Source organism: Nicotiana sylvestris, chromosome 11 (assembly GCF_000393655.2).
Source record: "Nicotiana sylvestris chromosome 11, ASM39365v2, whole genome shotgun sequence".
In the NCBI taxonomy this organism is placed as follows: Eukaryota; Viridiplantae; Streptophyta; class Magnoliopsida; order Solanales; family Solanaceae; genus Nicotiana; species Nicotiana sylvestris.
Window position 1 is genome coordinate 131,771,010 of NC_091067.1, and position 14,488 is coordinate 131,785,497.

General features: G+C 30.4%; 1 protein-coding gene and 1 non-coding gene across 3 annotated transcripts; one reads left to right on the top strand and one right to left on the bottom strand.

Moving 5' to 3' along the window:
- The first annotated feature begins 7,139 nt into the window (after positions 1-7,139).
- On the top strand, positions 7,140-7,211 carry TRNAP-AGG (transfer RNA proline (anticodon AGG)). The gene has a single exon. It is a non-coding gene; the product is annotated as a tRNA-Pro (tRNA).
- A 2,365-nt stretch (positions 7,212-9,576) lies between these two features.
- Positions 9,577-11,421, bottom strand: LOC104227115 (uncharacterized). Of its 2 annotated transcripts, none has more exons than XM_009779272.2 (4): positions 11,327-11,421; positions 11,143-11,227; positions 10,460-10,919; positions 9,577-9,885 (listed from the first exon to the last, which is right to left on the bottom strand). In XM_009779272.2, exons 1-4 carry the CDS (start codon positions 11,358-11,360, stop codon positions 9,616-9,618), a joined length of 849 nt encoding a protein of 282 aa, XP_009777574.1. In that variant the 5' UTR covers positions 11,361-11,421; the 3' UTR covers positions 9,577-9,615. The 2 variants fall into 2 exon arrangements, with proteins under 2 accessions (XP_009777574.1, XP_009777575.1); XM_009779273.1 differs by having other exon boundaries at positions 9,794-9,877.
- Positions 11,422-14,488: the final 3,067 nt, after the last annotated feature.

Consider the following 14,488-nt stretch of genomic DNA (forward strand, 5'->3'; position numbering starts at 1 on the left):
CAGAACCTAGGTTTTTATTATTTATTTATTTATTATTTTATTTTATTTTTTGGTAAAATCAAAACCTAAAGCAACTTACGAAATTTTCACACGATATGATTGAAGTCTAGCAGCAAATGGATCCTCATACTATTACGTGAGCGTATATAACAAGAGCTGTTTACTTTGGATTATAAACTTATATATTTAGACATGTAATACTTAAAAAATTATCAGAAATTTGTATAGTTCATTAAAGAGCAATTTTTTTGAGGAAAAAACATATTTAGACAATATTTAAGAAAATTTTACTGAATTCTAGTAGCAGATAGCAATTAACAAAGGAATTTTTACCTCCTATAGCAAAGGTTAACACCTTATTTATTTTAAATAAATATCATTTAAAAAAATTATATTCTATAGATATCTTTTAAGTTTTATAGCAAAATATTTAATTTTGGTTACTTCCTAGCCCTAAGCCACTAAATACGCTAATCAATTACACTATTTTCTTTCTCTCTCTACTTTGATACATCTCATTCTCTTCCCCCATCCCATTAAAATTTCCGATCTAGCGACAAGGACTCCAAAGCAGGAACACAACCTGGAGAAGGGCAATTTGCCGATTTTGTCCAACGACGGAGGAAGCATCTTCCTTCTCTCAATTTACCGGAAATAAATCGTTCTTTCCTTATTTTTGCGGGATAGGACAAGGTAATTTACTTTTTTATTTGCCTTCAGCTTTAGTTCTTAGGCATCGCCAAAAAGGCCCTAAAACTATTTTCTGCGACTTTGCAAGGTTGCGCAGATAATTCTCAAGCGGCGGAGACAGAGGCACCTCTATACAACTTTGACGAGTTCATGTGGACTGTAGGCCTTATTAATTTGGAATTTTCTCTCATCGCTGCTTATGGAATCATGGTCGAAATCCGATGGGTCGTCGGAAAATTGTCGACTAAAATAGGTCGTCTGAAGTTTGGGGTTGAGCAATTTGAAGATTTTATTACCTTTTTTTAAGAGCATTTCAATGTATCTCGCTGTATTTCTATGTATTTCATTGTATTCACTATCTATTTTTTCGTTGTAATTTAATGTATCTTGTTGTATTCCATGTATTTCATTGTATTCAGTGTCTTTTTTTCTCATTGTATTTCAATGTTGCCCTCTGTATTCTATCTATTTCATTGTATTTTGCGGTTGAGAATCTTTTTTATAACTGAAAAATACAAAATTTGTGTGTTATAATTGAGTTTGTTGAGTTATATTAGGAGTCTATTATGTTAATTGATTCACTTTCCGTTTTAAAAACAGTGTAATCCCCTATTTCACGCCGTGAATACAGTTGAATACAATAATCTGTCCAGCTGTAATCTCATGTTTCACTCCATGAATGCAGTCGAATACACTCGAATACAACAACTGATTAGCTGTACTTCCCTGATTCACGCCTATTTTTGATACTGTATTCATGAATACAATAGCTTAAATACATCAAATACATCTTATAACCACAGAAAAGGTATCTATATTCCGTAATATAGCAAATGCCAAATGGTATCTATAAATGGCTAATTACTAATAAAAGATAATGCTTTATGAAAATTTCTCATTAACAAATACGAAAGCTAATTAAATACATTTATAGCAGGAACCATAATGTTGGACCAATCCCATTAAAATAGGGATTAGTAATCTATATATATAATAAAGCTAGGAATAATAGTGATGACTTGGCACTTCTCTTAGGCCAAGAAATCTATTTATCTTTTTTCTCCTTTTTTACTTTTTTTTAATATCAAATTCAATTGTTTAGGCCTCTTTAATGACTTAATTCCATGTTCTAGCAACCTTAAGTATGCAAAACTGTACCAGTTATTATTTTCAGTTTTCTAATCATTAAATTGAATTGATTGTTGTAATAAAAGAAAAAGAACTGATTGATCCCTCATGTCTCTTATGTTACCAATTTGGCTATCTAATTCCTTTCAAGTATATATATATTGTGGAGTATGTTGTTTACAAATCTCAATCATTAGATTCATAAAAGATGGAGTATGCTGTTTACAAATCTCTTTTTTTTTTCTTTTTTAGACGAGCCATCATTTTATATTGGTATTTTCTTGAAGCGTAAATCTGGTATTGAGATAATATTGCTTGTGCTCTCAAGATTCATAGAAAATATTATCTGAATGTAGGTGAAGCAAAAGCAGACAAGCAAATTTACAACATAATTGATGTGCTGCGGGAAGGCATGTTTGATAGATAGCTACATGCGAAAAACTTTCATCACTAAAAATCAGAAATGCATGTTATAGTTGTTTATCTGAATTAACATTTTTTTCTATTTTCTTTTAATTAACATTTTTTAGTCTACACGTTACAAAATTAATTTTCGTAGACTTTTGTAGATTTTTGAAGAATTTAGAATATGCCTTTTCTTAGAAGTTTATAACAGTACTAAGAAAAGCTAAAGATTATTTGAAATAATCTTCTGAAATAAATTACATACATATAAGTGTTTTTAAGAAATCAAACATGCGATGATCAATTTTGAGACTAAGATTTTGATAGGTAGTGTCATATTAAATGTGTTGTCCAACTTTACGTTAAACATCTTATAATATGAATGTCTTTGCTCATATATTATTTTGTATATCTATAATAGCAGTTCTTCGTTTAAATTTAGTCAAAACAAATTTCGTTTTCAAACCAAGTAATATAGTTAATAGTTATTGAAGAACTTGCTCCAATCCAAACACAATTAAAGTGTATAAGTTCAAATATACAAGTATAGAACTACATATGCCTCCAGAAAATAATAATGTTGTTTTCATTTAGCTAACTCAATAAATAAAGAAATATATCCTTTAAAGTTTTCAAATGACTTATTATGATTTATAAATACTTATGTAGGAATATCTTATAAAAATTATTATTATTATTATTATTGTGACCTAATATTGAAACAAAACACAAAAATACTTTTATCACAATTCTTTACAGATTTATCAAATAAAATAAATTAAAAATTAATTTTTTTGGTCTTTGAGAATTTGTGATACAAAATTGATAGCGCCAATATAAAGTTTAAAGAAAAACTAATGTTAAATATAAATATTTTACAATAATTAATAGTACATTTTTTCTTCTACTATTTTATTTCTAATTGCTTCAAATTTCTATTTACCAATTTGAATCTTAATTTTAATTTCTTTCACCGCTAATCTTCTTACGAAAAAAATATTATTTACCTTAAGGGTTTTGTCAACGGAACAAATAATTCTATTATACAATAAATTTGAAAATACTTGAACTGGAGCATCTAATGATTTCTATTATGTTGATTGATTTTTGGATTTTAAAGTCCTATATAATTTTATATATCTTAAATAAATTATCTAATAGTTTTATGTGATATTTTAACATTATGTACATATTGATGCGGGTAAAATTATCTTTTCTTATAAAAAGTAATTTTTATTGTGGTGTATGACTTTTGAGAAGAAAATGAATAGTTAGTGACATTTTTGTCCTAAAGTAAAGAAAAGTAATTTTGCTAGGTAAATTCATCAAGTTGAATGACTATTTGAGAAATTAACTCCATGTTTATGCAAATTTTATCTTGATGCTGATTTTTTTTAAAAGAAAATAATAATAATAATATTTCTCTATACCGCGCGAAACGCGGACAAATTCACTAATTAATAATACAATTCACACAACTTTTGAAGTCTTCCCCACAATTTTCTCTCCCCCATTTAATGACTTGTACTGTTATTGTGCCAATGCTAAAATGTCTCTACAGTTAAAAATTTCTTCACCCTAAATCCTATCCTTTGGCGCCTATTCAATCCAACTTTTGTCTTCAACTTATTCTTTACTTCATTCCTCCTTCACGTAACTGATTTTACCTCTAAGTTTTATACATATAGTATATTAAATTTAATAATTCATGGTGTTGTATAATTATTAAATACATGATGAATAATAATGTTATATATGAATATATTACTAGTATATATTCATAGTATATCTTAATGGTATATACATATTATATTATATTATACTTGTGGATTACAATAATATACAATATATTTTAATGGTATACACAAATTATATAATTCTTTGAGAAAAAAATTATGAAGTATATAATATAATATTATTGGTATAATATTTATATTATTTAGCTATACGTAGTATATAATTCTTTATACATTTATTTTTTTAATGCATGAACATATATAATGTATATTCAGGATATATTAAATTTAATAAGTCAATTTATTGTATCTTTATTGAATTATTTTATATTCAGTATATAAAATAATATTAGTATATAATATAATATTATTGTTATAGTATTTATATTATTTGGCTATACATAGTCTATAATTATTTTAACATATATTTGTTTAATTGATGAACATATACGATGCATATTCAGGATATATTAAATTTAATAAGACAACTTACTGTATATTTGTTGAATTATTTTATATATTCAGTATATATACATCTCATATATAATATTTAAATTTTAAAATTATATTTGAACATACTTTTTGGGTTACTAATCCACATGTAGGGGTACTGCCAAAACCCCCTCCACCTCAAGGAGGCTTTGGGGGGGGGGGGGGGACTGAACACTTGAAAAAATAAAACTCTTTTTAATTTTTGAAAAAATCCTTTTCGAAAATTCTCCAAAAACTTAAAAAAATTTATGGACAAACATATTTTTTAAAAAATCGAAAAAAAGAAAAAATCTATGGACAAATGAGTCCTTATTTTTTCTCCAATGTTATAATTTTTGTTCTTTTGTTCGTGTAGTTTACCACAATAGCCATATGGGCCGGCATGCCTTGTGAGACCATGGGGTAGGGTTAATATTACTTTTAGCCTGTGCAAGAAATTATTTACATTTAATAGTCGAAAAAGTATACAAAATTTATATAATTTTTTGTATATAATATATAAAAAATATATATATATACAATAATATAAAGTTTAGACTATTATTTTAAGAGCGTCTATACTGCGTCATTTTTCCATGTTTTAATTTTGTCTTTTGCTTGTGTGGTTTACCACAATAGCAACATGGGCCGACATGCCTTGTGAGACCATGGGGATGTTGACATGGTTCTGATTCCATTTGTCATATTTGGGCCTCTAATTTGTCATTCAAAATGGCGGGCAGTACACATGGGCCAGGGATGACTTGAGGCCTTTGATATTTCATGTCACCATTTAATCCGCAAGTTTTTTATTGTATCAAACATTTAACTGTTTGATGACTGTTCGACAGATCGTCAATAATGTCACATTCTGACTACTAGTTGTTATTTTCTGCACTGTCGAATGGTGCCTTTCTTGATCTTTCACTTCAGAATTTATTGCAATCTATTCTCTCAATGGGCTGGACTTACCAGATGGGGTATTTACCAAATGTATCCCCGTACCCGGCAGCAGGGGTGGGGGCGGGGCAGCGGCGGATGTAGCATTATAGCTACATATTCAATTGAGAGCTTTCGCTAGTAACTATTTATATTTATTAGCCAAAAAAATATATAAAATTTATATAATTTTTGTATATAGTATACATAATATAAATACATACAAAAAATATTATTTTTTTGCTATTTTTTTAAAGCGGTTATACAGTATCATTTTTTTTTCAATTAATCAATTGAACCCGTAACTTTCGAAGCAAGGCATAAATTTATGCGTAAAAATTTATTAAATTAATAAGAAATAGTTGATATGAACTCATAACTTAAAAATTATAATAATTTCAATGCTAAGAATCTTAAACATTGAACCTATAAAATTTAAATTCTGGATTCGCTTTTGGGACTGGTGAAGGTGTGTGTGGGGTAGGACAATGTGAAAAATCAAGCGGGTCAAAGTGACCCGAATGTTTGCAGTCTAGAGGTACCGGTGACATAAGCGTATCAATAATTTAAACTTTGATGTATTTGATTTTTAAAGTTGTTAACACTGAACTTATTGTATTTTAAAAATTATAAGTTTAATGGGCATAAAAAATATAGGGTTCTAGTGAACCAGTACCTAATGACTTGTCGGAATAAGAGTAGTGAAAATAGTGTAATTCTACACGCACTTTGAACTCCGTTAACTGATTTAAAATTTTAGATTAATCTCTAAAACACTGATATATAAAAGTAGGGGTGTTCGTCGATCGGTACGGTACGATATTTAGACATTTCTCTTCGGTATTTTCGGTATTCGGTCTCCTAAAATACTATACCAATACTGTACCTAATTAAATTCGGTATGATTCAGCTTTTCTCCTTTCGGTTTTTGGTTTATTCAATACGGTAACTTCGATTTGTTCGACTTCAGTATTAACTAGTGTGTAGAGCTAAAGACTTTATTATTCTTAATTAAAATGCTCGCAAATAAAAAAAAAAAATGTTCTAAGCACTGTTGATAATTTTTTTTATCCAAACCCAACAAGTATCAACCCATCAAGAGGAAAAAAAAGTACATAAAAGAATAAATTTAATCATTGAAAATGTCTTATTACTTGCTTAGAGCTAATTTCTGAACTTAAAGAATACAACAAATGCAATTCAATACACGAGAAGAAACACCCCAAAATCGTAAAAATATTACTTTAAGCTATTTGACATCCCAGAGAATAAGAGTCAAAATCTGCATCCTACATTGTTCATCAATTTTCCTAAAGAAGTACATAAGCCTTACTACCAGCCTCAAAGAAAAGTATTATGTAACTTAATATGTTCTAATTAATAATATGTGTATTGTATAACTTATTATATATTTCAGTACGATATATGTATTTCGGTATTATTTTTTTAAATAACAAAAATATCATACCTAGTACCAAATCGGTATTTACCAAATTATGCACAATTATATATAAGAGTACTTTTACCAGTAATACAAAATTACTAGAAATTTTTACGAGTATTGTATGCCTTCTTATCTTAGCTGGCCCAACATTCTCCCGATCGAATGGATTGTAACTTAGGACCAAGAATACTTTGGTTACCATTTTCAAGACCTGAGGTTATTATTACATTTAATTTGAAACCAAGAGAGCTTGATTCAGTGGTTAATAATGAACTTTCGAAACTATTGGGGGATAATCTTTTTTGTTAAATCAACGTGGCACAAAAGGGCATTTGGTCTAGTGGTATGATTCTCGCTTAGGGTGCGAGAGGTCCCGAGTTCAATTCTCGGAATGCCCCTTTCTTCTTTTTGTTTTCGCCCCCTTTCGTCCTTTAATAAAATAATAGCATTAAAAAACATTGTTCTCTTCAAAAGTTGCTCTTAATTCAGTGGCGGAGGTAGAATTACCCCCAAGGGGTTCAAAAAAAGGAAAAGTTAAAAAGGTTGTAGCTAGTGGGAATAGAATCAATGACCTTACAAAGACTTTGAACCCCCTTGACCACTAAGCTATGCTTTTGGGTTGTATCAAAGAGATTCAAAACATAATATATAAAGGTAAAAAACAGATTTTATCTTACGTATATAGTATAATTTTTCAGCAAAGGCGGTTCGGAAGAATACCCTTCCGTCCCCCTAAATCCGCCCCTAGCTCTTACTGCTACTGAAATATGTTTTCTACCTCAGTATGTTTTTAGGAAATTTATATCCAACTCCTAATGTAAATATGATAAAACAAGCGAACATATTTATTAAGTAATAGAGAAAGTTCAATTTTCTTTTGGCATTCACAATGGTTACTTTTTTTTTTCTTAAACTTGTAAGATTGGATTGAGTTTTTACGTGGAAAAATCCTTGCCCAAGGGGATAAAAAACCATGGCCTACACTGGTAGGGTTTCAACTTCACTATAGCATCTTTAGATTACAACCTATGCAATCTAGGAATTAAACTCTTGATCCCTCACTAACTTGTAATACACCTATTACAAGCCACTTTTTAATACACTTATTACAAAGACTTCAACTCATGACTAACTCTAGTCACGACACAAACACTAAAGGCGGATCCAGGATTTGAAGTTTATGGGTTTCTATTGTAATTTTAAATTAATATATATTAAAAACTAGGTTCTGAGTCAAATATTATAAATATTTAAGGATTAGTTACCTTTTATAGCAAAGGTTGATACCTTATTTATTTTAAATAAATACCCTTTTAAAAAATTATATTTCATAGCTACCTTTTGATTTTTTATAGTCAAATATTTATTTATGGTCACCTCCTACTCTTAAGCCATGAAATAAGGTTTGTATTATTTTTCTCTCTCATATCCCCTCAAATTTCTCTTATCCCCTACTCAATATCTCTCTCTCTCTCTCTCTCTCTCTCTCTCTCTCTCTCTCTCTCTCTCTCTCTACTTTTCGATGTCTTCTCCTCCGCCGGACGCTGGAGCAATTGCCACCCTTACCATTTCGACCGTGGCAGTTATTCATTGATACTGCCGCCCTCAGCCTCCCAATCTCATTCTCTGACGCAACATATCGGATCAACAAAAACCTCCGTTATTTCGTCGGTAATTGCGTGCTAATCGTCGACAACCGGAGGCAACGGTGACGGCGAGCGAAGACTGGATACTGATGCTGCTTCAACGAGACGACATTAGGGTTGTTCTTGAACAAAGACGACGAGGTTGGGGGCTGAGCAACTTGAATTTTCTGTTAATATATTTCAATGTATCTCGCTGTATTTCATTGTCTTTTTTCCATTGTATTTCAATGTATCTCGCTGTATTCTATGTATTTCATTGTACTCATTGTCTTTCTTTCATTGTATTTCAATGTATCCATTGTATTCTATGTATTTCATTGTATTCACGGTCTCGCTATATTCCATGAATGTATTCATATGTTTTTTTAATTAATATAATTTATGTATTTAGATATATTATATAATTTCTCTGAAGATTGCTATGTTTTTGGGGTGTTTTTTGGTTGAGAATCTTTTTTATAACTGAAAATACAAAATTTGTATGTTATAATTGAGTTTGTTGAGTTATATTAGGAGTCTATTATATTAATTGATTCACTTTCCGTTTAAAACAGTGTAATCCCATGTTTCACGCCGTGAATACAGTCGAATACAATAATCTGTCCAGCTGTAATCCCATGTTTCACGCCATGAATACATTTGAATACACTCGAATACAAGAATCTGTCTAGCTATAATCTCATGTTTCACGCCTAGAAATGCTATTGTATTCATGAATACAATAGCTTAAATACATCGAATACACTCTAAAAAATCTAAAAACATAACTATGGGAAGTAATATAGTAAATGGTAGCTACAACTAGCTAATAACCACTAAAACATAGTGATTTCTGAAAGTTTCTCAATATTTAATGGATATTTTTAATAGAAATAGAGGGTCTACACAAAAATTATTGAATTCTACACTATTTTACGAGATAAGAAGTAGTCGATCAATCATTAATACTAATAATTAACTAGAACAATACAATCCAAACAAAACCAAAACATTTTACTAGTTACATTCCTAGCCACTACATACTAGAATTCCATAAAACATATCCAAGAAACAGTTCAAAGTAAATACTCCACAAATCAACTAAAATATGTAAAAAAAAAAAAAAAAAAAAAAAAAACTATATATAACTTTAGTCAATAATATTCGATACTATAAATTATAATGGAAGTGGAAGTTCATTTCCTACTAGAGTAACGCCAACTTCAGTCACTTCCTCGTTTATGTCCTTTGATTCTTCTTCTTTTTCAATTGTGCATTCCAATTCATTGCCTTTGTTCTTGCTAGCATTTCCAATATTATCCTCAGAACTGCCCTCATCCTTCAATATTCCATAGCTAAAACAAACTTCTTTCCATTCTTTTCCTTCTGATAAGTGCTTGTGTCGTCGCAAATACCTTTTCAATTCCAACCTAATATTCCTAAAGGGCTAACAAAAAAAAAATGAAATTCAAATTAGTATACGCTCCAAAGAAATTTTGATCCTTTTATTATTGAAAAAAGGACAGCCCAGTATACAAAGTATCTTCATTCACGTTGGGTCCGAGGAAGGGCCACACTCTAAGGGGTGTAGTCTGATGCAAGCATGAATGACGGATTCCACGGCTCGAACCCGTAACTTATAGGTCACACGTAGACAACTTAATCATTGCTCGAAGGCTCTCCTTCTAGATTCGTTTATTATTCAATATATAGACGTTCAAACATGCATGCAGACAAGGATTTAACTTATATATACTGGCAGTGTAATTAATTTTTTTTACAAAATCAGTGTATTTCCACTTGTTATAGCATGTAATCTACCTTATTTTTCGTTTTACTAATTCTACTTACTAAGGAGATACATGTAATTTGATAGTGCAAAACATTTTTTACGCAATCAGTATACAGAAATCAAACTATGTTTAACTACTTCAAAACTTCTGTTTTCACTATTTAATGTAAGCCTTTTGAAGCAATTAGTGCTATGATTATTATCTAAGAATAAAGAGAGAAAAATGAACCTCAGCTTTGGAATCAAGAGCCAGTTGAAAGAAAGCAGCAGAAACAAAGTGTTTTCCAACAGTTTCAGCCAATTTAATCTGAGAAAGCCAATAAGATGAAGTCTCCAGCCTATCAAATCTGCATTTACTGCAATTTACAGCACTGTAAAATGGGGTACTACCAGAAATTCTAGGCTTCACCAAATTAGGCGATTTTTTTACTGGACTTTGAGGCTCAGCAACATCTCTGTTTTCTTGGAAACAGACACTTTTCTTTCTTGACCTTACTCTGTTTTCTTCGGTAGATTTCTTGGCGGTTTCAGTCACTGGCTTTGCAGCAGAATCAGTTAAAGATTGAGTCTTTTTTGGTGATTTGCATGGTTTTTGAGGAACCCCAGATGAAGCTTTAGCCACGGGCTTTTTTGATACTGTTTTTGTTGGTACATTTGGGTTTCTAACTGTACCAAAAACTCTGTTTTGCCTGAAAAAAGAGATATGCTAACTCAGAGGGATTTATATTTGTTGCGTTCAACCTTTAAAATCTTACCATTGAACCCACTGAATAAATTTAATATCTGTTGACATTTCATAATTTTTATATAAAAATATACATACTCGTTGTGTGAAAAATAATGGGTTCGGTTGAACATGTAGCAAACATGTCATGTTATAGAAACTGAAAAAAGTTTCAATTTTATTTTTACCTGGGAATAGATGGTTCCTTGGATTGGTTTTTTGGTGCTCTTGAGATGTTTTTCTTAAATCTTGATTTCAGAGGTAGAACTTTACCTGTGATTATGTGTTACTATATCAGACAAACATATACTTATTAAGAATAAACCAAGAAAAAGAAATGGGGTAGTGAAATTTGAAAAAGAACTGTGATACCTGGAAATGGCGTGGGATGAAGATCCATAGACATAATTGTTAGCAAATAGAGTTGAATCAAATTTTCGCTGTCCTTTGTTATTAATATATTTGGAATTTGGAATTCTAGTGTCAGTAAAAGTTTTTTCCTTTTTGTTTTTGAAGTTCAAATGTTTGATTAAAAGCGGGAACAGGTTTAAAGCAAGTTAGGCGCGGTTACTGCTGACGCTCCTCATTAGTTTATTGGAATTTTGACACAGTTACCCACAAAAATAAAATTATTTACCTTTGTCTACCCATTTATTTTTCTACCCATAAATTAATTACATTTCCTACCCATAATAGTTTTTGTGGAAATTTTTTTCTTTATTCTCCAATTATTTTTTTATTTCTATACTTCTTTTCTTCTTCTTTTTCTTTTTTTTTTCTTTTCTCCTTTTCTTTTTTCTCGTTTTCTTCTTCTTCTTTTTTCCTTTTTCAATTTCATTTAACTTTTTTTTTATTCTTTTTCTCTTCATAAGCCGTTATTTACCGTTTTTGCTATTTTTTATTATTATTGTTTTATACAATAAGAAAAAATAACTGATATAGTAAATATTTATTCACTTTTTTTTTAATATAACTAGTACAATATACCTTCTGTTTTTTTTTCTTTCTCATTTATTAAATTCAATTATTAAACTAAAATAATATTAGTTGTCACTTGATCTAATTCACTGAATATCACATTGATTGCTGCTGAACACCATAAATTACATAATTAGATTCTTAGAATTAACACGTGATTGTCATGCAAACCTTGATCTACTTCCTTATAAATATCAGTACACACTCTACCATTAGCAGTAATATAACCAGTTATAGAGAAAGAAAACATAATCAACGTTAACCAAATCTCCATATATACTAGTTAGAATAAAAATGACAATAAAATATTAAAAAATGCAACAAAAGTATAAGTAGCAAAAAAGACTTCTAGTACCATGTGATATCAATATGGTATATATGTATACCAACAGAGCATGTGATTTCTCTAGAATATTGCTACAACTATCTGCGACTATACTACTGTACCAAAACATTAAAGAACACAATAAAAGTATGAGAAAATTACATGCTCGTATTGCAAGCTAAATATTCGCAAAACAACTTGCTCATTTTGTATATTAAGAGGGTATATAGTTGTATGGAGTTGTTCCAACAATTGCCTATAACTATAAAAACTATTACATAATACACATAATTTATGTCCATCGGCACACAAAAATTCCAGATTGCAACTCATGTTCATATAAATAATTTCATAATAGAATTCACTTAAGATGCAACTAAATCAACCAAAACAATGTTCAACTGTCATATGATACTAATATGGCATATAACTATACCAACATGGTATACAGTTTTACTAGTTAATTCCCGGCAACTATATGACTATACTACTATTACATAACACACATGCATAAAGAGAAAAATAAAAAAATAGTGTACCATATATTAATATAATAAGGTATTTCAAGATATTGTGCTATATTACTATTATTAAGAGAAAATCAAACATTGTACCAATTAAATGCAGCTAATAACACCAAATGATTCAACTAGCATATGATACCAATATAGTATATAGCTATACTAATGGGGTATATAGTTGAAATGAATTGTATACTAAAATGGTATATTTGTATACTATTTGAGTATACAATAGATATTTGTCTTCTTCTCTAGTTCAACTATATTTCAACCCAAATTTCTAAAATCTACTACAAGATCTCCACCAATTGACTAAAACTTTAGCTACAACCTCCAGTCAACTTTTCAAACAAACTCATATAGGATCGGATCAAAACAATTAAAAACTCAAACAAACCAAGTTATGAGTTTCAAGCTTCAAGGTCCTTCAATGGTGGATTTAAATTTTTGTACAATAAATCTCCAAAAAACAGCATCAAAGGTACAGTCTACACATCAAAGAACAATAACTAACTAATTTCAACAGTAAAACACTATAAAAAATCAGATCTGACATTTTAAACTCATTCATATGGAGTTTCAAAAATTGTTTCTTGAATTACAAATTGTTTCAAAAACTTATCAAAGAATTACATGGGGTTATCTTAAAGAATCCAAAACATACTATGGCCATTTGTTGGTCATTACAAGGGGAGATTAATTAATCGCTACCCCCTGAAAGCAATTTGACAGTGCATGTTGTACCAAAACGTCTAGCTGTTGGTGGTATGACTCTGGATGGTGATAAGACTTGGGCAAAAGAAAAGTTGTAAGAATCTGTTCCCAGCCGACTCTGCAACCAACCCCTCCCTCCGGAGAAGCCATCAGTCGTGAACTTCAAAAATTGGAGGAAGGTAAGATGAGGAATAAGAAGAAGAGGAACAAAATAAAGACGGGTAAATAATTTGGGGCGCATGGGTAGGAGTAGTAAATAGTTTGGGCCTGGGCATTAAAGGGTAAATAGTTTGGAATTAATGGGTATAAAGTGAGATTTTCTCATTTTAACTAAGGCCAAATTGGGCCATAGCCCAAAAGAAATTGCTTTAGGTAGCTGGTAGGCCGAAATCAGCACGTCTATTTCACAGGTCTGAAAAGGGAGTATTTGCATCTATACCCGCTTTTTGTGTCACGTTTTAATCTGTGCCCGCTTTGCAAAAAAAAATGCAAGTGTACACGCTTTTTCGCATAACTTCAGCATACAGGGCTGAAGTAGCAAAGGCAATCACGCAAAACTTCAGTATTCTAGTAGCCGGCCCTGAAGTTCAGCTCTAGAGCTAAAGTTTTTGTTTTGTAATTGGCGAACTTCAGCTCTAGAGTTGAAGTTTTTGTTTTGTAACTGGCGAACTCTAGAGTTGAAGTTTTTGTTTTGTAACTGGCGAACTCTAGAGCTGAAGTTTTTGTTTTTGTAACTGGCGAACCTCAGCTCTAAAGCTGAAGTTTTTGTTTTGTAACTGTCACATGGGTTACCTTTTGGTGAGTTCTTTTAATTTCATTCTACAGGCTCTTTTTGTTGTTTTCTCTACACAATTGAGGCTTAAATTATGATTGGTTTGAACCCAGAAGGGTCTGATTACACAAATAGTCTCAGCAATTCAATAGTGAAATTTAAATTTTCACTCTAATGACATTTAGTTTGAGACGAACTTTCTACTAGAAATATTGGAAATACAC

Excerpts from the sequence above, each read along its gene's own strand:
- LOC104227115 (XM_009779272.2), bottom strand. The coding sequence starts at position 11,360 with ATGTCTATGGATCTTCATCCCACGCCATTTCCAG. Across the intron at positions 10,920-11,142 it reads AAGGAACCATCTATTCCCAG|GCAAAACAGAGTTTTTGGTA; the intron begins GTAAAAATAAAA and ends CTCTTTTTTCAG. Across the intron at positions 9,886-10,459 it reads CTCTTGATTCCAAAGCTGAG|CCCTTTAGGAATATTAGGTT; the intron begins GTTCATTTTTCT and ends TTTTTTTGTTAG.